Source organism: Tasmannia lanceolata, unplaced genomic scaffold (assembly GCF_043159265.1).
Source record: "Tasmannia lanceolata isolate RefF3 unplaced genomic scaffold, GAP_Taslan_0.1 ptg000015l, whole genome shotgun sequence".
NCBI lineage: Eukaryota > Viridiplantae > Streptophyta > Magnoliopsida > Canellales > Winteraceae > Tasmannia > Tasmannia lanceolata.
This window is the reverse complement of record NW_027518692.1, coordinates 24,930,873-24,954,033: the sequence shown is the minus strand read 5'-3', so window position 1 is coordinate 24,954,033 and position 23,161 is coordinate 24,930,873. Positions and strand designations below refer to the sequence as shown.

The 23,161-nt window shown below is 42.3% G+C and overlaps 1 protein-coding gene across 1 annotated transcript; it reads right to left on the bottom strand.

Moving 5' to 3' along the window:
- Positions 1-705: 705 nt before the first annotated feature.
- On the bottom strand, positions 706-22,713 carry ELF5 (proline-rich family protein). The gene is made up of 9 exons (XM_077354045.1): positions 22,517-22,713; positions 20,245-20,338; positions 10,862-10,947; positions 8,259-8,308; positions 8,079-8,148; positions 7,906-7,987; positions 7,373-7,788; positions 6,394-6,945; positions 706-1,226 (listed from the first exon to the last, which is right to left on the bottom strand). The coding sequence occupies exons 1-9, from the start codon at positions 22,595-22,597 to the stop codon at positions 999-1,001; spliced, it is 1,659 nt and encodes a 552-aa protein (XP_077210160.1). The 5' UTR covers positions 22,598-22,713; the 3' UTR covers positions 706-998.
- Positions 22,714-23,161: the final 448 nt, after the last annotated feature.

Here is a 23,161-nt window from a genome sequence, read left to right as displayed (position 1 = left end):
ACATTTGTTTGTATTGAAGAACGACATACATGCTATATGAAGAAGGATTTTTATTTTTTTGGGTTTCTTCAGGTTGATTAGAGGGTTTTCTTGCTGGGAGAGTCTTTTAATCCCAAGTTACATGCCAAATTCTATATTTGAGGATTTGGCGCTAATTTTAGTATGGAGTAAGAGCAATAGATATACGATAAGTGCAACTTAATCCGGTGGAAATTCAAAATTTACCAAATCTAAAACGACGGTGGCTACACTCCTTGACATGAATAGATCCTTGATCCTGCGGGCACCAACTGCTGATGAATAACACCCCAATTGGATGATCAATGATTGATCCATTTAGGGTTCTGCCAAGAAAAGAACCATGATTCCATGATCCATGGCCCTCGATCGATCGATCAAGCACTGATTGGATGATCCATGGCCGTTGATCATGGACTGTCAATCTAATAGAGGTTCAAACAAAGAGAGAAGAGCAGAAATGAGCACAAAACCAGGTAGAAATAAATGTTCTTCAAATCATAATCTGATCTTACAAGGGTGTTAAGCATCTAGTGCTTGGAGGCTTCATCTGCATTCAATACAAAATGTTATGTTTTAGAGAAGATTTTGATTTCTATAAAAAAAGGCACACCACTGCATCTGTGTGATCAATCCATCTTGAGGAGATTTGTATACCAATTTGAACCTACTAGCAAAAATCAGATATAAAAGAGGTTAAAATTGATACCCTTTCCGGATCAATTCATTTCATGAGAGGAAGCCAAATGTGACATTCAGTTCACATTGCTCCAATTCTCCTGTCAAAGCAGGTATGGGCAAAGCAAGTATTCAGTTAGCCATGAGAATCAGAGAAAGTTATAATACAAGGCTAAAGGAAAAAAATTAAGGCAACAAAATATAATCAATAGGAACCGAGAGCCCAATTGCCATTACAAGTGAATTTACATTTTTTTTTTCTTGCTACACAGAGGTTTTTGTCAACACTAATTCACCAGTGGCTAACTGTCGAGTGCGCCAAGTGCCTTCATATCCTCCAAGAAAGCAATATATGAGTCGTCAATGCTCTGTGGCTTTGGAGCTGATGGGTGGGCCATAGAGACAGGTTTTCCAACAGAGGGAGGGGCTACTGATGGTCGGGCGGGGGCCACAGCCACTGCAGGAACCTGTGGCTTTGGTTTTGTTTTCTGAACAGCAGTCTCTCTCCTCACACGCACAGACGCAGGAACCTGATTTCAGACAAATGGGTGTCAAGTTAAGATTCACAAGCAAAATGAACATAAAAGACCAAAAACAGTAGAAACATATTAGAAACTATTGGAATTATATGGTCTCTGGAACTATTTCATTTGAGAAAAATATGGCGGACTATAAGTACAGGTGAGGACAACGTTGATAATGATCTGAACCATTCATTTGCTGGTCCCCACCATGTATAAGCTATGCCCAGACCTTTCCCATTGGAATATCTTAAAGATTCAAATTGTGGCCTGTGAAATAGATTGTTCGGAAAGTTAAAAGGAAACCTCCCAAATTAAATTGGATGGCTGAATGCAAGATATTTTCGGGATATGTCCATCCATTGTGCCCAGCAGATGAACGATTTGGATTGCCAAATCAGTGATCAGCACTTTAATAGATTGAAACTAACATGTACTCAAAAAATATCCATGGCGATGAGCCGCTTTCTCTTTGTTATTCAAGAAACAGATTACATAGCATCCTATCATTCAAGACAAACATATGAAAATACAAGGAGCATAACAGGGGTAAAACAAAAACCAGGTTACATCTTAACATTCTTATTACTGTTCCAAAACAAAAAAAAACACAGATTACTTACCCCAACACATCAAAACAGACATACAGGGGTAAAACAAGTATAAGGTACATCCCTTGCCAACAAGAGAGTTTCCATCACCTCAAGATTTATTTATTTATTTTTATTTTTTGTGAAAATGATTTCCATCATCTCAAGAAATGTGGAGTGATTTCAAACAAAATAGGCTAATTAATTAGAAAATTTAGGCACAACCATATCTCATGAGTCATGAGTAATGAGAATAGTGAAAGGCTTGATGAAAAAAAGGGTTTGGAGAATGGTGAATGACTTGATGAAAAAAGGGTTTGGAGAAAGGTGGTTTTCTAGAAATAAAGAAAACTAAAAAAAGGCTTTTGGAGAAAAGTTTCTGGAAATGAAGAAGGTAAAAGCTTGATGGAAAGGGATTGGAGAGGAGAAAGGCTTCTGAGAATGAAGAAGACAGAAGGATTTGGAAGATGGGAGTTGTCTGGGTGCCTACGTAAGGATTTCAGAGAACTTAGAAGACGAGAAGAAGGGGAAGACGGCTCTCAAGGAACTCTCTCTTGCGTAGACTCTGATACCATCTAAAAGATCTAGGCACAACCATATCTCATGATTTCCAACAAAATAGGTTAATTAATTTGAAAATTTAAGAGAGAATGATTTCCATCATCTCAAGAAAAGTGGAGTGACTTCAAATAAAATAGGTTAATTAATTTGAAAATTTAGGCACAACCATATCTCATGAGTCATGAGTAATGAGAATAGTGAAAAGACTACTTGGAATTAACCACTCTTACTTTTAGCCTTTTCCGATCTTCCTCAACGGTTGAGGAAGGTTTTTTTGGCAACGACACTTTTAGTCTTGTCTGAAAGTCCAAAGGCACGTCAACATGAACCTGACTTCCCAACCAAAGGAAAGGATGGATTTACGACTTTTAGCTACTTGTCCGAAAGCAGAAGGCCACTTTGCAATTTGAGATGTGTTTGGTGATTGTTAAGGTGTTGAGGATAAGAGCATTTTGGCAGGCATCACTATTGAAAAGAGTAGACTGGAACAACTTGTTGACCGTTGAGGCCTTTGGGTGAAAAGTGAATAGGGTTCCTAATTCTTACTTGGAACCCTTGGCTTGGGTTTTCCTTCGAAGTCTTTGTGGAAATGGTGATTAAATGTATCGAGAGGAGGTTGGCACTTTGGAAGGGATAGTTATTTCGTGTGAGGATAACCCTAATTAAGGCGGCTTTTCACTAATCTTCCTACAAATTTCATGTCCCATTTCAAGAAGATTCCAATGTCAGCGCAAAGAGGGTTGAAAAGCTCCAAAGAGTTTTTCTTTGGGAAGGAAAGGAAGAAAGCAAGAGAATGAAGCATTTGTTTAAAGGGGGGAGATTGCCAGCTGAGACTGGATGGGGGTCGTGAATTGACAATATTTGCTTGAGAAAGAGTGCTTCCCTCGGCAGAACAGCTTTGTGGATTGTGCGAGGAGTGGAAGACCCTTTGGAGAAGGATTATAATCGCAAAGTATATACCCGATTCCGAAGGCAGATTTTCGGTGCGATTAAAAAATCAATGATGGAAGAGGCCGGGACTCCCGACGGGCAATCAATTGGAGCACCAATGCCCCACTTTGTATAAAAGAATTTCTGTGGACAATGGCACACCACAGCATCAATACCTGTGAACTACTACAGCAGCATGGATTCTGGCTTGCGAGTCGGTGCGTCAAGTGCTCGAATGAGAAGGACCCTGGACCACTTATTTCTGCACTGCTCATTCGCTTATCACATATGGATGGGTATATTGAGATTTTTTGGTATGTCGTGGGTTCTACGGAAGAGCATTGCTGAGGTAATCTTAAATCGGGGTGGCGCTTTTACGGTTGCCTTGGTCAATCATCGTGCTGGTCTATTCCTTATGCCATCACATGGCATATTTGGCCGGAACGAAAAACATTCGCATCTTCAACGGAAAGGAGCAGACACGGGTCCTCGTGGCATTGGATATAAATTAGCTATTATCGCTTGGGCCCATGCCAAGGGTAGCCTCCCATATTCTGTTGGTGCTATCTTGCGTAACTAGACTTCTGTAATCTCTGAGAAGAAGGCAGCCGTAAGTATTACATCGTGCTAGATTCCTCCACCGGAGGGTTGGCTTAAACTAAATTTTGATGGTAGTTCTCTCAGCAATCCTGGCCGAGCGGAGGTGGGTGGCCTCATCCGCGACCACATAGGCAACATCCTAATGTCATATTCGGGCCCCACAGAGGTTTGTGATGAGAATGAGGCGGAGGCATCGTCTTTACTTTTCGGGGTAAGATGGTACGTGAATAAGAACTTGGGACCGGTCATTGTCGAAGGCGACTCCTCAAATGCTATCGCATGGGCCAAGAATCAATGTTGCGGGCCATGGCGTTTCGCAAACAAAATTGATGAAATTCGTGACTTGGTTAGAGTCATCCGCCCTTCCCTATCCCATATGAGAAGGTCTGCAAATTCGGCTGCTGACAAACTGGCTAAGTCGGGCGTGAATCGTGATGCAGTTGTCATTACGGATGTTAGCGGCACTGGGGAAATTCTTGCTTGAACTTCGTAAAGTTAAGAATGGGATGGGTTTTAAAGTTTATAATCGTGTATGCTTGGGAACGGGGACGGCTTGTCCCCTATGTATGCATTTTTTTGATTTCTCAATGAAATTGCTGTTACTTTCCCAAAAAAAATAATTATGGGCAAGTATGGAGAAAGAGGGGGAGAGTGGGTGGGTCAAGATTTAGGCAAGGCAGGGGCTTGGAAGAATGGCGATCAACATTGTACTATGTGGTGTCAATGAGGCATTATTGCCATTCACTAGATTCAGAGTCGACAGGGTGTAAGGTTTTGGGATGATTTTTGGTAGGGTCAAAGTTCCGTTATGCCATGCTTATTTGGGTCTCTATAGGCTAGTGAGTGAGAAGGGGTATCATGTAGTGGACAGTAACAAGAGAGTGCGGGGTACAGTGGTGTGGTGCTGGTTGTTTGCCATAATTTTAAAGATAATGAGATAGTTTTTAGCAAATCTAGGTGGTCTTTTTTTTATGGATGGTAAATCTCTTTGGTCGTTTAGAAGAGGTGCCAATGTATTCATTCCCTAGGAATAGGAGAATGTGGGCTCCAGATCCTAGAGGTGAGTTCCCAATCCGTCCGTTCTATTATTGTTTGGTTAGGTGTCACACCCACGCTCAGTTGAATGCTGGTTGAAGAGTCATGTACATCTTCCTTCGTTGTGAGATGGCTAGAGAGATCTGGAGTCAATTCCTCGCACTATTTGGTATTCTTTAGGTGGTTCCCCGTTTCTTTTTTGACTTGTTGGAGGAATGGTATTAGCACCATCTAGGGAAGAATGATTGGATTCTTTGGCTCATGGCTCCTTTTGTTATTGCTTAGGTATTGTGGGGAGGCAACTAACAATTGAGAATTTCAATATTGGGTGCCTCCCCGAAATAGAATCCATCGAAATGAATCAAAGGACTTATGGGGATAAAGAGAGATTGATTGCTAGATTGTTTGGGCAAAAAAAACAGTGTTACCCTGTTCGCTATCCATATCACCGTATTGTGAATCGTACAATGCAAGCTGGTTTGCAATACGTTCGGCACAATTCATTTGAATAATCGAATTGCGAACTGGTATAGTGCACCAATGGTTTGCTACTTTCAACAGGTTTGACAGTGTCTGAGTGATGCAACTTCTACTTCAATTGCATGTATCATTTTTTATTATTATTATAGCGTTCAATTGTATATATCATATTTGGGGTTTCGCTTTTCTTCTTTTGTTTGAGGTTCAACTACCACCTGTATAGGAAAGGCACAAACGTGATGAAACATGTGAGATAGTGTATTCACTTGGGAGTTCAATGACAAGTATACCCATGATTTGTAATAAAAGGACAAATTTTGTATTTCAGAGAAGAGAATATAGAAAGAGAAATGATATTTGCACACCCTGGTTTAGATATTAGAGCCCTCACTGTTACCTAGCACATTTTAAATTAACTATAGAACGTGAGAAATTATATGGTGCCCACACATGTATTTCTTTTGTGCAGATACACGTGCAAAAAAGGTGGGGCCCACCCATGTGGATGAAGCGGACCAGAGACGTGAATAAGAAAAAGTGAAGTTGGTTTGTATGAAAGTCGCGAAATGCGAATTGCAAACCTGAACCGAGCAAACCGACGAACCAGGTAACATGGTTCAAAACCCATATCTTCTCATGGGCTAAATGTTAGAGTGGAGTTTTGTGGTTACTCTATCCAAGATCCCAAGATCTTCATAGAAAATGGGAGGTAGAAAATTTAGATAGAAGAAAGAAGGAGAGAAAAGCCTAGTGGATTCCCCACATCCAAATGATCTAAAGATCAATTTCGTTGAGGCTTCCTTGGGTAACTTGGGCTCAACAAGTAATCGAGGTGTGATTGGGAGTCACATGGGGACGTGGTGATGTCCTTCTTTGGTTCGATTGAGTGGGATCATTCCAAGCAAAAGGTATATTATAAATATTAACTCAGAGAAATCACTGGAAAAGGCATTATAATAGCAGAGAAAAGACAAGCTCACCATAGCTGTAAGTTCCGGGGTATGCTGTGCTAGTGGCCTCTTCACGACAGTAGACGCTGCCGACTTAACATATGAGGGCTTCTGAGATGCTGAAGGTCTAACTGCAGCAAAATCATCTTCTTGAAAGGGAGGAGGCCCCGGGGGCAGTGGAGGCCTCAACATGAGAGGTGGCATACCAGGAGGCGGACCAAACGGTGGTCTTGGAATTGGTGGGGCCATCATTCCAGGAGGAACAGGCGGCCGTCCAGGAATACCAGGGCCAGGCAATGGCGGCCTCATATCTGGTGGTGGGGGTGGGGGGAAACGTGAAATGCCAGGTGGTAACACATCGGGTTGTAAAGTGGCGAGCATCGGAGGCCTTGGCAGTGTTACTGGCGGCCTTGGAGGTGGTGGCGGTGGGGGAAGCATCATAGGAGGAGCATCTTTAGACCCGGTAGCATTATTGGCATCAGAATCCATGGGTGCACCGTCTAAGTGATGAGTCACCAATTTTGGCGGCAATCCAGGTGGAGGTGGAGGTGGAGGCAGAGGTGGAGGTAGTACAGATGTCGCCTGCAAGATAGAGGCTGTTATGATTGCTTGATTATGAATTAACAATCTTCAAAATGCCGGAGAATGATTTTAAACACTATGAAATGTGTTGAAACTTCAAAAGCATACTTGCATTCTAGCACAGGTCATGTTGACTCATAAACTTTTGGTATGAATCGCCTTGGGGTGGCTCATGTGGATTCAGTGTATGATTTAATCTCCATCATTTTCAGCTTTTGAAAAATTCGACATGGTATAATGTATACACATGACCACGGAAATTGAAAACCAAGTTATAAACTGATAATTAAATCATCATTAATTATGTAGACATACATAATAGGCAACCATTAACAAGGATGAGCCAAGCCCATTAATGCGGACACAGAAGCTTTATCAGCATTATGTAACCACATCAAACGGATTTATCTCCAAAGCATGAACTTACCCGATCTGACTCCTTTATATTTAGGCCATCCGATGCTATATTTTTTTCTTTTTCCCTCTCGCTTCCGCCAGTGCCAGGTGGAGGTGGCTGAGGAGGCCGTTGAAGAGGTGGTGGTGGCGGAGGAGGAGGCAATGAAGGGCGACCTGCAACTAATTCTTTGGGTGGGGGGCCTGGAGGTGGTGGCGGCAGTGGTTGTGGGGGCAATGATGTACTTGAATCTGCTGCAGGGGTTGGCGGCATAGGAGGTGGTGGAGGTAGAGGTAAAGCCGAAGGTATAGTGGTATCGTCAGCAGATGCCAACTCACCAGAATCTGGCAAAGGCGGTGGAGGAGGTACAGCCAAGGCCACGTCTTCTGACTCCGACATTGAAGATGATGCAGCAGCACTTGATGAAGCTGACAAGGGAATCCTGGGTCCTACAGTTGGAAAAATACAAAAAATGGACATAATATGAAAGGTGGGAACCAAAAAAAAAAAAAAGCAAATAAAACCCTTGGATTGGATTGACAAGCAATGACGCAAAGTTGGATCACCTATTGATGATTTGTACATGGGAGGTTTTCCAGGAGGTGGTGCCCCAGTAGGATTTAGTGTAGGGTGATAGTAAACAGAGTCCTGCATTCAGTAACAGTTACTGCAAGTTGGCAAATCAAAGGTTGGAAATTATGGATCGGACGAAACATATCATATATAGATATAGAAATACCTCTGGTTTTGGATGCTTCACCCTCTCCTCTTCTTCTGCAGTTGTTCGTCTCCGTGGAGGTCCCAAATGGCTGAACCAAAGCAGAAAAAAAAAATCAAAGAAAAGAAGCATAGGCTAAATTAAAAATTAATTCGGAATCCCAGGCTTAAGAAAAAATCAGATCCAAGTGAAAAGCCTGACCTGAACATCACTGGCGTGTCACCCTTGTCACGCATTTTCTCTTCGTACTCCTGTTTAGAAGCACACGGTGTTAAGAAAGAACATATAGACAACAAAGTAGTAAACCAGATAAGCACCACATACTTGAAAATTAAACTGTACATATTAGAATCAGCATTAAGAAGATGGATAGGTATCACAAGAGAAAACACATCAGAGATTACCAGTAATGCATTCCTAAAACAAATTAAGCCAATTATCCTGAGGACCGAAGAGTAAAAAACTAAGAAACATAAAGCTCCTGACAGAACTGTTAGAGGTGGTTGAAATCCACCCTAGGGGTATTTTGGTCATTGGGCCCCTGCGCGCCCACACAGACATACTCAACTCAACTAAGCCTTTGTGCCAAACTAGTTGGGGTCGGCTTTAACACACACACACAAACAGAGGGCGATGATATTTTCAAACCCCCCCCCCCCCCCCACCCAGCGCGCGCGCAGTACGCACTCACCACCCTTATGATGTGAACAGTGGGCAACTTTAACGGTTTTTGACGTCGAATCACGTTAAAAAGGGGGCGAATGAGTACTGCAGAGGGGGGGGGGGGGGGGGGGGGGTAAGAATATCATCACCCTATATATATAGAAACTGAGTTAATGCTCTCCCATTCAACATCTCTCTATCTCTCTTCTCTAACCTTCCCATTATCTCTAAGCACTATTTTTTACATGGTATCAAAGTTGGACGATCACAGATCAAGATAAATGGATAATAAAATTATCCTCTCAGCTTTCTAAAGGTATTTCATCCTTCCTCCATCCAATCTTCATAAAATTCTCTCTTTCCTTCTGTCCATAATATCTAAACATCTTTTTCCCCACAACCTCCCCAGAAAAAAACATCGATCTCTTTTTCTCATCATCGCCCAAGACACCCTATTTTCAGCCTAAGGATGCAACCAGACCACTTATGAAGCCAACAAAAAGTTACCTGCTTCCTCTTACCCAGAAATATTTTTATCTCAAATGCGGTTTTTTCCCTCCCTTGTCATCCACTTTGTTTCCATTCTATCTGAGAGGAATCAGATTAAGACCGATAACATAAAGAACAATAAAGGGAAGAGTAGTCAATTCCAAGCTTTCATTGAAATTTCGAAAATGAGATTGGCCTACTTGGGTGTTGGATTTCAAATAGGGTCATTGGATTTTGTCATTGTGTCCCTGGGTTTAAATAAAGCTAGTTATGAGGTGGGCCCATCATGGTCCATGACTTGTTTGAGTGAGGGGGTTTTTATATTCACGGAGTTGAAGTGAGGGTTTTTATTTTTGTGGGTTTTAAGTGAGAATATTCTATATCTGACCATCATGGTCATTAAGCTTTGCAACATTTTCTATTAAAGCACTGTCATTAAAAAGTGAGAATAATCTATAATTAGGGTTTTATTTGTTTAAGTCACAAGAGGGCCCACATATTAGGCTTATGAAATCGTGGGAGACATATATATACAAGGGTAACCCTTCGGGCCTTGACATGATTTTATGAATAAAAAAAGATTTCTTTGCTCTATATGCATAATGTGGATGTGATGTCTACGTGTCTTGGTGTGATGCTTCAACCTCTTTGATGCCTTGACCTCTTTAGTGTAATGCCCAAGGAACCCATTCGTGTGAATAGTTGCTGGAAGCTTCCTAGTTAGGTGGGAAGCTTGCTTCTACAAAAGCTCACTTCAGAAGCTAAATTCTTCTCCCCTCCCAAATTTAGGGTAAGCATGCTTCGCGCATGCCTCCTCTTAATGAAGAGTATGCTTCCTATTTAGGTGAATAGTTCCAATGACGCTTATTATATGCTTCATGTTGACTTTCGATGAAGCTTCCCAAACATTTTCTCTACTCAGTGCTTTTTGCTTCCTGCATTTTCTCTTTGTAGACTCCTCCCTTCCTTCTTCTTTTTTTTTTTTTTTTTAAAGGTTACGATTTTATTCTCAAGGGGTGGGACAAGATGTCCCAATAAGAAAAGGCAAAACAGAGATTACAAGATGACACTATGGGAAGTCACCCAATTCTGGAAGCATTAAAGACCACCCATGTCTCCCCCCATTGAGCTCCCTCCTTCGCGTGTCCATCCGCCATCTCGTTGGCCGATCTCCGCCTATGCATTAGCTTAGAATGAAGAAGCCGTATCAGATCCCGTAATTCATCCAAGACGTGTGCTAGTCTCCAAGGGCCCGGACTACGATTCTAAGGCCACGCGATGACGTTCACCGAGCCCCCCTCTACAATCAGAGGCCCACTTCAGTTCTCGCACTCGCTTCCTGTTATGTTAACTATGGCTGCGACACATTTGCTCTCGTTGGTGTGACTCCAAGAAATTTATCTCCTTATCTATTTTTATCAAGGTATTTAGATCTAGTTCTTACTTCCAAGGTTTTTTTTTTTTTTGAATGGTATATTATTTCATTTTTCTACAAAAAAAATTGAGTGGAAGCCAAAATCCTGAACTAGACAGAATCTGTTGCAGTGAGAACTGATAAGTACTCGATCTAGGTTTTTTGGGTTTCAAAATCACCGCATTGTTTAAAAAAAATCTAACTCCAAAATTTACTTGAGGAGATAGAGATACATCACCTTCCTCTTTTTTAGAACAAGGTTTAGTGTGTCCTCAAGCTGCCTTTTTTTGTGCTTCCTTGCCTTGTCCAGAGCACCATCTGCCTCTGAAATCAAAAAGAGAGATCAAAATATCATCAGCCAGGGAAAATAAATAATAACAAAAAATAGATGATATAGAAGTTGGCAACAAAACATGCACAGTTTACTCACATGCAACATGCCACGGAAAAAAGGGGCACTGCCAACATCCCATAATATGATATAAAACTATGTAAATATCCAAAAGAAAGCCACAGTTTTACTTTAGAAAATTGATTTAATATTAAAGAAATATTTTGTATGATCAAAACGACGGCAGAACCCGCAATTGCAACCGGAAAATTCAGCTTGTATTAATGAGATTATGTGAGAGAGAGATATTTCTAAGGTACTTCAAAAATTTGCTGATTTTGTCATTACTGTGTGGAGAAAGATATGGGAAAAGGTGAGTCGATCGATCGTGACCTCACATTATATATGTGTGTGTGTGTGTGTGTGTGTGTGTGCGCGCGTGCGCGCACGCTAGGGTTACACACAATAGTAAAGACCAAAATACCTTTCAACAGCAACAATCGACTATAGTAGTATAGTGTGATTAAGGCCACAGATCTCACAATCGTATTATTCCCAAACCGGTGGGCAGCATGATAAGGGGCAAGAGTGCTTGGAGCACAAATCTGTCAACAAAAGGTAGGAAGTCCACCCAGAGCACATGATGGTCAACCCTGAACTGCCCTAGCAAGGTACGCACCAGGCCATGGACCGTAAAATGGAGGTTGTTGGCTTGTTGCCATGGTTGGTGCTTATAAGGGGAGTGTTGCTACTCTTATGCTAAAAATAACACTGTTTAGGATTGTAACCACATTCACAGCCTCGTCCAGTGGAGCTCTTGTTAGACAAGTAAAGTATCTCAAAAGTGTCAGAAAGAGGTAGTGTGGACCATGGGGGACTTAGAGGAGCTCCCTGATGGATTAGTGGTGTACAGCATACCCTCAAGTTGGACGAGAATAACCCAACGTTCAGGAAATCTCGAAAAGCAATCGTGACAAAACGTGAAACGGTAGAGATCGAGAAGTCATCACCAAGTCAAACGAGTGTTAAGTGAGGAAATTGATCGAAGAGTTCTTCCTTTTGTAGAGATATTCCTGAATGGACATCTTTCACTTATTACTGTTCTGCAGGGCAAACGAGAGCTGCATAATTCGGGCCTCAGATTGCTTCAAATAGGATGAATGTAGAGCCCATCGAAGATCTCTGACAAAGTAACATCGAGCACCTAAGCAAGAATCTCAAGCAAAAAGGTGGAATTAATTTACTCAACCAAAAGTCATATCAGGCATCAAAGGCAGGATTTTGTTTCCACTATGGCAGAATACCAGAGGTACGAAAACTATCTATGGTGACACCTTCAGTCTTCCCTAAACCTTTTCCTCGGTAATAGCATTCAGATAACTAATACTTTGTAACTTTCAGAAGTTTATTCAATAGCAACCATTTCATCAGAAACTATAAATAACTAAACCTTTTCTTATTGATCCCTAAAGTTTTATGCAGTTATGAAGGTTGAAGGCATCTGATAAATGACTATTACAAATACAAAGACCACATAGAAGACATTATCAACATGTTTAAAAAAAAAACAATCACAATTTATTTCAAAGAATATCGAGGTAATTTATGAACTATGCATGATAATAATGTTTTCCTGTAAGATGTAGTCCCACATTATACCACTGGTACTTAAAATGATTTTTTTTCAATAACATTGGGTTTTTTTTTTAACGGTAGGTTTTTTTCCAATAACATAAGGTAAATAAGTAAAGGGAAATGATTCAGGTGCTCCACTGTTTTTATAAGATGCGTGCAGCATCGTGTCGTTTAGTATTTAAAGGGCTGTCAGAAGGATATTACCGTTCTCAAAAAACTCTTCTAAGCCCTTTAAATACTACACGACAAGATGAAAAAGTTTCTCTAAACCCATAATTCAAGAACAAAATCAACTCGAACAATCTCCGGATTTAGAGGAAGAACATGGGCTCTGGAATAGGGTCATCTCTGCTACTTGGGGGCTGAGAGGGGGCTGTTAAGGATTGCAGAAAAGCTTCAAAATAGGGATCTGTGGGAGGTGGGCTTCGTCCCGGGTGGTTCATTAAAGAGTGGGTCGTCCTGGTAGGGTTCGTTTCTCCTTCTATGTTTTCCGGTGTCTCCTCCTCGTTGTTGTTAATAGTTTCGGTTTCTAGATCTCCTTCTTCCTCTCTTTCTTCATCTTCTGCTTCTCTTCCTTCATCTCCTCCTTCGTCTTCTTCGGTGTCTGTACTGTCAGTTTCAGAGGTTGAGCCTTCCACAGTGTAAACTTCGGGTTCATCATATTCTGTCTCAGTTTCGGTCTCACTCTCGTCGTCCATTTCGAATTCCTCATCTATTTCGGGCTCATATCCGGCAGGTGAAGGATCAAGGGGTCTGCACATTGTGTTCTTGGGGCGTTTTCAGGGCTCCTTCGGGGGGTTAGATGGAGGAGTACACAAAGAATATGCGCTCTAGTCGCGTGGAGGAGATTGGTTGTCCCCTTCAATCGGTCCTTAGTGCTAGGAATTATGTCGGAGAGGGATCTTCAGGTGGTAGATGGTTTCTTAAGAAGAGTCGCCGGGAAGAGAGGTTACAACGGGTATTAGATACCCGAAAAGCTAGAAATCTGGGGGATTGGCGGTGTTCCAAATGCCGATTCGTGAACTTCCGCAGAAGACCGGAGTGTTACAGATGCCAGAAGGTGTGGACGGGTTTTGACATTAACCTCCCAGTTGGTGTTCGTAATTTCCAGCCTAGCTTATCAAGAGATGAGAAAAAGCAGCCCTCAATGACTTTTATGAACCAGCGGGGGGTGGGGAGTTATCAGAAGCATCAGACAGAGCTCGAAGGGGTTCAGCAGCATCAGGTAGTAACGGAAGAGAGTCCGAAGGTGCAGTCACATTCCTCTCCGTCTCCGGAGGAAATCTGGGCTGAATCTATTGAGTTGGGATCACGGTTCGACACTCAAAGAGCTTTTTGGGGTAAACTTCGCACCGGGTCACTGCAAGACTCCTCGAAGCTCCAACAGTGGTTGAAGGGCGTCTCGGGAACCACCGCCGAGTTTGAGATATTTCAGCTATCCAAAGGGGAGGTGGCTATAATATCGTCTCCGGATGCCTCCTTCATTGATTTCAGACTCCGATGGGTTAATGCCACTGATAATCCCTTTGCAGAGATACGCGCCTGGCAGGACAAATTTTCCGACAACTTTACGACTGCCTGGTGGAAGATTGTAGGGCTTCCTTCACATGCATGGACGGGGGTTAATTTCCGGAAAATAGGGTGTCGTATCGGTAGGGTGCTGGCCACAGATAGATCATGCGATGAAGGAGAAGGGTATGAGGAAGCTTCAATTTTCCTTATGACTGCATCTACTTCCCCAGATGCTTTTTCACTTCCGGTTTACGTGGATGAAGTAGTATATTGGGTGAAGGCCTTCAAAAATCCGAAGTTGATTGACAGCAGTGTTCTACCCTCAGATGGTCTTTCAAAATCTCGGTCGGGAAATTTATGTATCTCCGGCAGCAAGTGGACGGAGAAGACGAAGGCGCAGGTTAGCAGATCAGTAATAATGAGTAGTCTGAACGCGCCGACTTATAGTCATCAATCCATACACGTGGCACAAGATGGGAGTAGTAGGTTTCAGCCTACGGGAGGGGAGAAGTCACCAAGTCTCACTATTTTTCCATGTCAGGGCGACGTGTTAGATGGAGATATCGCATGCAGGCGGCAGAGAACAGGTGTTCTCGGTTCAAATTCCCAGATTATTATCTCACCCTTAATTCAAATTGTTTCCCCCCAACCGTTGGATCCTTTTAGGATAAAGACTCGGGTCTCTACAGCACACCAATCGGTGGTGGGCCTAGCAGAAGTCTTTCAAGTTGGGCTCTCGCCTTTTAACTCTTTTAATAGAGTCGAGACCCTTGCCGTGGGCTTGGAGGGAAGTGACAAAGGCCCATCTCCGTCCTGTTTAAGTCATTCTTTGGATTTAGTGGAGGTACCGCCTTTGGAGCAAGGTTGTCCTCTGCTTTTTGAGGAGAGGAGTGAGGCAGCATTTTCTCGGCTAGCGGTTAACTTATACGAGGCTTTTGATGGTGTATCCTCTGTTGAGATCCTTCGTGAAGACAGTCTAGCGGTCCTCCCCCAATTAGGGGAAGGATTGGATACCCTCAGTTTCGCCCTTTCGTCATACAGAGAATTTCCCATCTGCGATGAGCTAAATCAGAGATCATCCTTAGTCACAGATCCATGCCTTAGCAAAGGTAGGGTGGTTTCTTCCACGCAAAGCCCTATTAATCTAAATCTGGCCCAACCGATGTCTGCTATATTTCCCTCTGAAGAAAGAAAGGTTCCGGTGGAGGAGGAGGATACTGGAGGCGGCTCGGGCTCAACTGAAGGATCTGTGAATGATTGTTTAGCGGTAGTCTTAAGGGTGGAAGAGGATATAAGCCCTATCTCTTGGGTTTCACCCAAATCCGAAATTCTGGACATTTTCGTCAACCATATCCTTTCTACTAGTAAAGTTTTGGGGTTAACCTATTCCGGTCCTGAGGAGCATCTACGGTCTATGTTCAGGGTTGCGGAGCTTCGGGAAATGGATCTCAGATTCTCTTTTGATCCTTCGAGTGTGGAAGGAGTTAAAAAACTGTTGCGGGAGTTATCCAAGCTGAAAACGGACGTGAATTATGACAACTCTTCTGCCTCCAAGAAAGGTGATCGTATGTCGAGACTTCACAGCAGGAAGTGTACTAGGGGAAGCGCAATGGGAATGTCAGGTCGTAAATGCTGATCCTATCATGGAATATTAACGGTTTGGGGTCTTTGGAAAAAAAGGCACAGGTTAAAGATTTAGTGAAGCGGTATAAGCCGAATCTAGTCTGTCTACAAGAAACAAAAATGGGGGTGGCGAACAGGGTTCTAATCAACAATCTTGGTGGCAATACCAATTGGGAGTGGCTTTCTATGGCAGCTGAGGGAGCAGCTGGAGGAATATTAGTCATGTGGGATCAATCGAAATGGGAGATTCAAGATTCTTGGGTTGGACACTTTTCAGTCTCAATCGTTCTTCTGAAAGTGGATACAAAGGAAGTACTCACTTTTTCCGGCATTTATGGTCCTAATCTTAACTCGTTGAAACATCAGTTGTGGGAAGAACTTATCTTGATTAGGAACAAATGGGCCAATCCGTGGTGTTTAGGGGGAGACTTTAACGAAATCAGACGAGTCGAAGAAAGAAGTGGGTGTACCAGAATCGCCCCAAATATGCTTGCTTTTTCAGAATTCATAGCTACAAATGAACTTATTGATATTCCGCTCTTGGGGGCTAAATTCTCTTGGTCTAGAAACTCTCGGAAAAGTCGGATTGATCGTTTTTTATTTTGTGGTGGGTGGCTGTCCCTTTTCCCGGGTGTGTCAAAAGGCACTTGTACACTCTGTCTCTGATCATTGCCCGCTTCTGTTGGATCCAAGACTAGAGTCATGGGGTCCATCGCCTTTTAGATTTCAGATAGGCTGGCTACATATTCCAAATATGATTGAGCAGATGGGTGGATGGTGGGAATCCCATAAAGTGGAAGGTGCAGCTGATTGGATCATAGGGGCAAAACTCAGGTTTGTGAAAAAAAAGCTCAAAGAATGGAATTCCAACCGTCAAGAGGCACTTCGGGAGCGTCAAATATGGATTCAAGCGCGGATTCGGGTATTATCTTTGGCTGATGAGGAAAGATTAGCTTCAGAGGTCGATTTAATTGAGCTGGGCAAACTTAAGGAGGAACATAAAGGGAGCCTACTTCAGGAGGAAATTTCTTGGAGGCAGAAGTCCCGCGTTACTTGGCTAAAGCATGGAGATAAAAATAATGCTTACTTTCATAATATGGCTAGTGCACGGCGTCGGAACAACAGGATCGAGGTCTTGGAAGTGCAAGGATCCCTATCTGGGAGCAAAATGGCGATTACGTCGGAAATTATTGCGTATTACCGAAAGTTATATTCAGTGGAAGATATTATCCGGCCTAGATTGGATGAGGTGGTGTTTAACACTCTTGATGATTCCAGCATCTCAGGCTTGGAAGCACCCTTTATGGTCGAAGAGGTGGAGAGAGGGGTATTTTCGCTGAATCGAGACAAAGCTCCGGGGCCGGACGGTTTTTGCCTTGCTTTCTTTCAGGATTGTTGGGAGTATGTTAAGGGCGACTTAATGGGCTTCTTTCAAGCTTTTTATGAGGGGTTGGAGTTAGATCGTGGAACTGGCGCAACATTCCTGGCTCTCATTCCCAAAGTGAAAGGAGCCGTGCAAACTTCTGACTTTCGACCCATTAGCTTGGTAGGTTGCTTATATAAGGTTTTGGCTAAAGTATTGGCGGACCGTCTCAAAAGGGTACTCCCTTCTATTATTTCAGAGAACCAAAGTGCTTTTGTTGCCCAAAGACAAATTATAGATTGTTCGATGGTGGCAAACGAAATGGTAGATTGGATGGCGAAGTCAGGGGAGCCAGGTATTATCTGTAAGCTGGATATGGAAAAAGCATACGATAGAGTCGATTGGCAATGTTTGGACTTTTTCCTTCACAGAATGGGATTTGGGGAGAAATGGCGAGGGTGGATCAGGAGATGCTTATCTTCATCATACTTTTCAATTTTGATTAATGGCTCTGCACAGGGTTTCTTTAAATCGTCTCGAGGCTTGCGTCAAGGGGACCCTCTCTCGCCTTTTCTCTTTGTTATTATAGCGGAAGCTCTTAGTGTGCTGTTGAAGAAAGGTCAAGCGGAGGGGCTGATTTCAGGGGTCTCCTGCCGCGCTTCTGGGTTGCAGGTTTCCCATTTGCAATTTGCGGACGATACCCTCCTATTTAGCTCTTCCTTGGCCTCAGAGATTCTTAATCTGAAGGCCATTTTAAGGTGCTATGAACTGGCCACAGGTCTTCGCTCCAATTTCTCTAAATCCCGAATCTATGCTCTGAATCTAAGCGAGGCAGAAGCTTCTACCTTAGCCAATATTATGGGTTGTTCTCTAGAGTCCTTGCCGGCGTCCTACCTGGGATTGCCCCTGGGAGTAGGGCGCCCACGTAAAAGTGCATGGGATCCCATTGTGGCAAGAATAGAGAAAAGGCTTGATACATGGAAGCGGAATTTGTTATCTAAAGGTGGTCGATTAACCTTGATTAAAGCGGCCTTGGCTAATATTCCAATATATCAACTATCTTTATTCAAATGCCCGGAGTCTGTTGTGAAACGTATAGAACAGCTTCAGCGAAGATTTCTGTGGGGTGGTTCAGATCAACATCGGGTCATGGCACTAGTCAGCTGGAAAGAGGTTTGCATGCCAATTCAAGGAGGTGGTCTAGGCATTCAAAGGATCAGGCAGTTAAACCAAGCGTTGATGGGTAAATGGTTATGGAGGTTCGGCGAAGACAACGCAAGATTATGGACCAGAGTAATCTCCGATAAATATGGTGTTGCACCAGGTGAGTGGACTTCCCTAAATAATTTTCTTAATCCTGGGGTGACGATATGGCGGGATATCCTCCGCCTATCCCCGCCCTTTCAACGTGGAATTCGATTTCGGGTGTACTCCGGTGCACGGATTTCTTTTTGGTCAATGTGGTGGTGTTCGTCTGCTCCGCTTCAAATTCTTTTCCCGGATCTGTTTTTAGTAGCAGCAGATAAGTTTGTTTCTGTCCAAGACTGTTTCGAGTGCTATGAGGGTAAAGTCATATGGCAGCCTCTTTTTCGTCGGAACTTTTTTGACCGCGAGCTGCCATCGGTGAACAACTTATTACAGATTCTTGCTGAGACTTATGTCAGTGGCTCGGGAGATGACAGAAGGTTGTGGGTAAAATCTTCTTCAGGCAGATTCTCGGTAAAGTCATTTTACAACAGTATGGTGTCTGTTGAGGGCAATGTTTTGGCAGCAAAGGTGTGGAAATCTGCGGCGCCCCCTCGAGTTTGCTTCTTCGGATGGTCCGCCATAAGAAATAGGATCCAAACAGTGGATTTCTTGCGAAAGAGGCATATGCTGATTATAGATCACTGTTCTATGTGCCTTGAATCTGGGGAGACGGTGGATCATCTTTTCATTCATTGTCGAGTAGCTAGGGAGGTCTGGGGGAGGATTCTAGTAAGATTCGGCATCAATTGGGTGTTCCCCTCCTACTTGCAAGATTTGATTGACGGATGGAAATGTATACCATGGAGCAGAAAAGGCAAGAGTTTGTGGTGGCTGACACTCATGGCATTCTTATGAGTCATCTGGAAAGAAAGGAACTCCCGAGTTTTTGTAGGGAAAGCTAAATCTCATCATTTACTATTTATTCAGGTCATTACTCTGATTATATCTTGGGCAAGGGCACTCCCGTTATTCAGATTTGTGTCGGCTTTCGACCTGTGGGAAGGGTGGAGAGTGGTCTGTGAGAGTCAGGAAATCAGGCCTGTTTTAACCACCAAATGGAGCCCCCCTTCTGCCGGAATCGTCAAATTCAACTTCGATGGCTCCAGTATGGGGAACCCTGGACCAACTGGGATTGGGGGTGTTTTAAGAGATAGTAACGGTGTGGTCCTACAGGCGTTTTCGGGGCCCATCGGTAGGGCTGATTCGAATGAGGCAGAGGTCAGGGCAGTGCATCAAGGCTTTTTAAGTTTGTTAAGGGGGCGCTCAGGTAGATGTGTGGTGGAGGGGGACTCGTTGAATGTTATAAGATGGCTCAGGGGCTCTCGGGAACCCCCGTGGCGTTTTCTTCAGTATTTTGATGAGATTAAGGACCTCATCAAAGAATTGTCGCTAACCTTTCAGCACGTGAGAAGATCGGCTAATGAGGTGGCTGACAAGTTAGCAAGAGATGGAGTGTCAAATCAAGTTCTCACTCTTTATGATTTTCTCCCTCCTTAATTTCATCTCCTAGTTTTTGTTGTTTTTATTTCTCTTATAGTTCTGTAAGGGGGACTCCCTCGGTCTTCTTTAATATATCATATTATCATATTACCATTCAAAAAAAAAAAGATGTTTTCGCGCATCCTGTTAAAATTGGAGTGCTGACATTTTTTCCCCAAGTAAATTGTGAGAATTATTTATCTTCCAAAACCTGACAGAGAAATGCATTTTTTAATTTCCACGCTAATGGTTGCAACTGAAGCTCCATATGTCACTGGATTATGATTATAGAAAGTACAATAGCAGATGATCAAATCCCCTATGGTCTAATCATGCACATGCAGTTCTAAAATATTAAAATGCCGTGACTATCAAAGCAAGAAAGTTTTAGTATCACCATAATGAAGAATAAATGCAGAAAATCACTTACTCATCAATTCCAGCTTCTCAATCTGTTCCTTGATGCTGTCAGGGTCCTTCTTCAGAATCCCAACCTCTCGCACTTTCTTTCTTTCTTTCTTGTTCTGTTAAAGAAATTAATTCAATATGAGATTTGCCATCCAAGGAAGCTCAAAATGTTTGACGATGCATTAATCCAATAAAAGCAATACAGGAAATGACAGAGTGAAATGCTAATAAGTTTAGTAGTGTGTAAATTTTAAGCAAAGTGTTCATAAGGTTGCATTAATCCAGTAGAAATAATACAGGATATGACAGGGTGAAGTGAAAATAATTTTAGCAGCGTATACAAATTTTAAGCAAGGTAGTTCAGAAGGTTTGATTACAAAATCATGCAATAATGCCACAAAGGCAATCCGGGATATAACCAAATGAAAGTTGGATAATGTGAAAAGAATCTAAGCAGCTTAGAACAGATTATTTGTGATAGCCTAAACTTTGGTAGAACTAGATATACACAATGAGGAGGGGTAAGAACAAAGAACAGAGTATTCAAACACAAGGACCTCTGTAAGTCAAGGCATCAAATATTTTGGAATATAATGATGCAGCATTTGATTATCAAAGGAACCCAAAAATTGTGAAACTTACTCTGATTATCGACACACAGGGTCAATGCAGCTAGAAGTTAGAAGCAAAAGGTGGAGGCGGGGATGCGTGGAGGTTTATAAGAGTCTAAGGTTGGGAGCACCATGGGAGCGTTTATGTAATATTTTCTTTATATGACTTTCAAAATTCAAGAACATCAAAAAATAGTAATTTCTAACCATGTTCATTTTCGTGTCCTCTTTCCTCGTGCCTTCTGAAGATGCCTTTGTACTTGCACCAATGAAGTACTTTGACTTTGAGGTGTTGGAGGAGTTTGATGCACCATATTTCAAAGATACCAGCACAGATGAAGGCGCCAATAGGTTGCGAGCGTCACGGGACCGCACTCATCAGGTTGGGAGCGTTAGGGGGCTGCGCTCCTTGGAAGCTCCTTCCTAAAAAGCGCTAAATTGGGTTGGGAGAGTCACGGAAGAGTTGGAGGTGTTATTTAGAATCCAAGGGGACAACTTTTTGAGATGTTATTTTATTTCTCTTGAGCGGGAATTTATTCCAGAGTCATAGTAAAACATTTGTTGTTAATCGAAAATCACGAGGCTCTGACTCTGCCGTTGTGCTCCCGTCCTAGAAAGTCTATTTGCCTCGTTATTTGCCGAACTCCGACAAAAAGAAATAGTGCGATCAGAGGCTCGATCCATAATCTCCTCAATGAAATTTGTGAACCTCCATGGGTGGGGATGAGAACCGTCTAACCACCTTATGGTGTTAAGAGAATCACCCTCCACAATTAGGCAATCCAAATTGCTACTCTCAACCAATCTGAATCCCTAAAGCACGGCTCTCACTTCTACTTCATTGGAATCAGTGATCCCTATTGGACCTGAAAAGTGCCATTTTGTCATCACCCTTTCGTCCCTTAGAAGCCCTCCAACATCGTCCTTAGAATCACCCTACACAATTAGGCAATCCAAATCGCTACTCTCAACCAATCTGAATCCCTAAAGCACAGCTCTCACTTCTACTTCATTGGAATCAGTGATCCCTATTAAACCTGAAAAGTCCCATTTTGGCATCACCCTTTCATCCCTTAGAAGTCCTCCAACATCGGCCGGTCCTGGGTTGCCTCAACTAGATCTATCAAAGTTTAAAGTTAGCTTCCCTCAGAAATTCTCATGTTACTGATTTGAAGATGAGCATGAACCATATACAACATGATTGAGGTTAATTGCTAGGATTTTCAGTTCTGAAATTTCAGCAACTTTTGGACAATTTGATGCAAGTATGGTTAACAAAATTATAGCCACAAACTCGTGATTAACCTTAAGTTTATCAAATACTTACTGGACTTCCGGATTTTAATTATTTCGCCATAGAACGAAAATTTGAATTCCATCGGAACCCTAAGCACTAGGGCATTAATAGTTCTAAGAATAAAAAATGCAATCTCACACAATCACAGCGAAACCCTAATTTCGAGTACTAACCTAGGGTTTTCCGAAGCGTTTGATTTTTGCCATTCAAAAAAAAAAAAATTAGGGTTTTACGGAATACGATTAAAAATAAAAATAAACCAGCATTCATCTGAAAACAAGCAGATACTAACAATAATTTCAACATATAATTTTAAAAAAAAAATGATGAATAGAGAATGAGATTTAGTTTTATTTTGTTCTTATTTTTGGTGTTTTAGGGCTTACTCTTTTCAACTCCTTTTTACGAAGCTCCTTCCGATAAGCGTCAGTAGGGTTCATGACCTTTCCTCCCTTTGTCGTCTTCATTTTGCCTGCAAAGTTATACGATCGATCTCTCTTCCACGTTAACAAAAAAAAAAACAAAAAACAAAAAACAAGAGCAGTAGAAAAAGGAAGAGATCGATTACAATCTTCCTGTCCTCTACTCTCCTCTCGTCTCGTTATTATATAGCGGGACCATATATCCACTTCCCTGTTTTGATAATGGCACCCCTTTTTGTTTATATACTCTATATAATTTAAGTGCCTAATATTAGCACTACAATGTTTTACAAATTCACAAACTCAGCTTGTCTCTTCTTTTTCAATTGGTTTCCCAAAGCTTTCATCTCTGTCTCCTCTCGTTTTATATAGTGGGATTCGGAGCAAATTCAAGAAAAAAGGGCAGACCTACACCCTTGTTCGAACTCTTCTCACTGCTTCAATCTACTTGCTCTGGCAGGAAAGAATCTCAAGACTATTTCAAAAAAAAAAAACCCATAAAAGGTTCCTTTTAAGTAGAATTATTAGTGCAACTAGGTCTCGCATTTTGGCCCTCAAGCTGGAAGATGAAGACTCTGAAGAAAACCAAAGAATTTCCAACTCCTTTAA

Excerpts from the sequence above, each read along its gene's own strand:
- ELF5 (XM_077354045.1), bottom strand. The coding sequence starts at position 22,597 with ATGAAGACGACAAAGGGAGGAAAGGTCATGAACCCTACTGACGCTTAT. Across the intron at positions 8,309-10,861 it reads TTGTTCTAAAAAAGAGGAAG|GAGTACGAAGAGAAAATGCG; the intron begins GTGATGTATCTC and ends GCTTCTAAACAG. Across the intron at positions 8,149-8,258 it reads GACACGCCAGTGATGTTCAG|CCATTTGGGACCTCCACGGA; the intron begins GTCAGGCTTTTC and ends GCTTTGGTTCAG.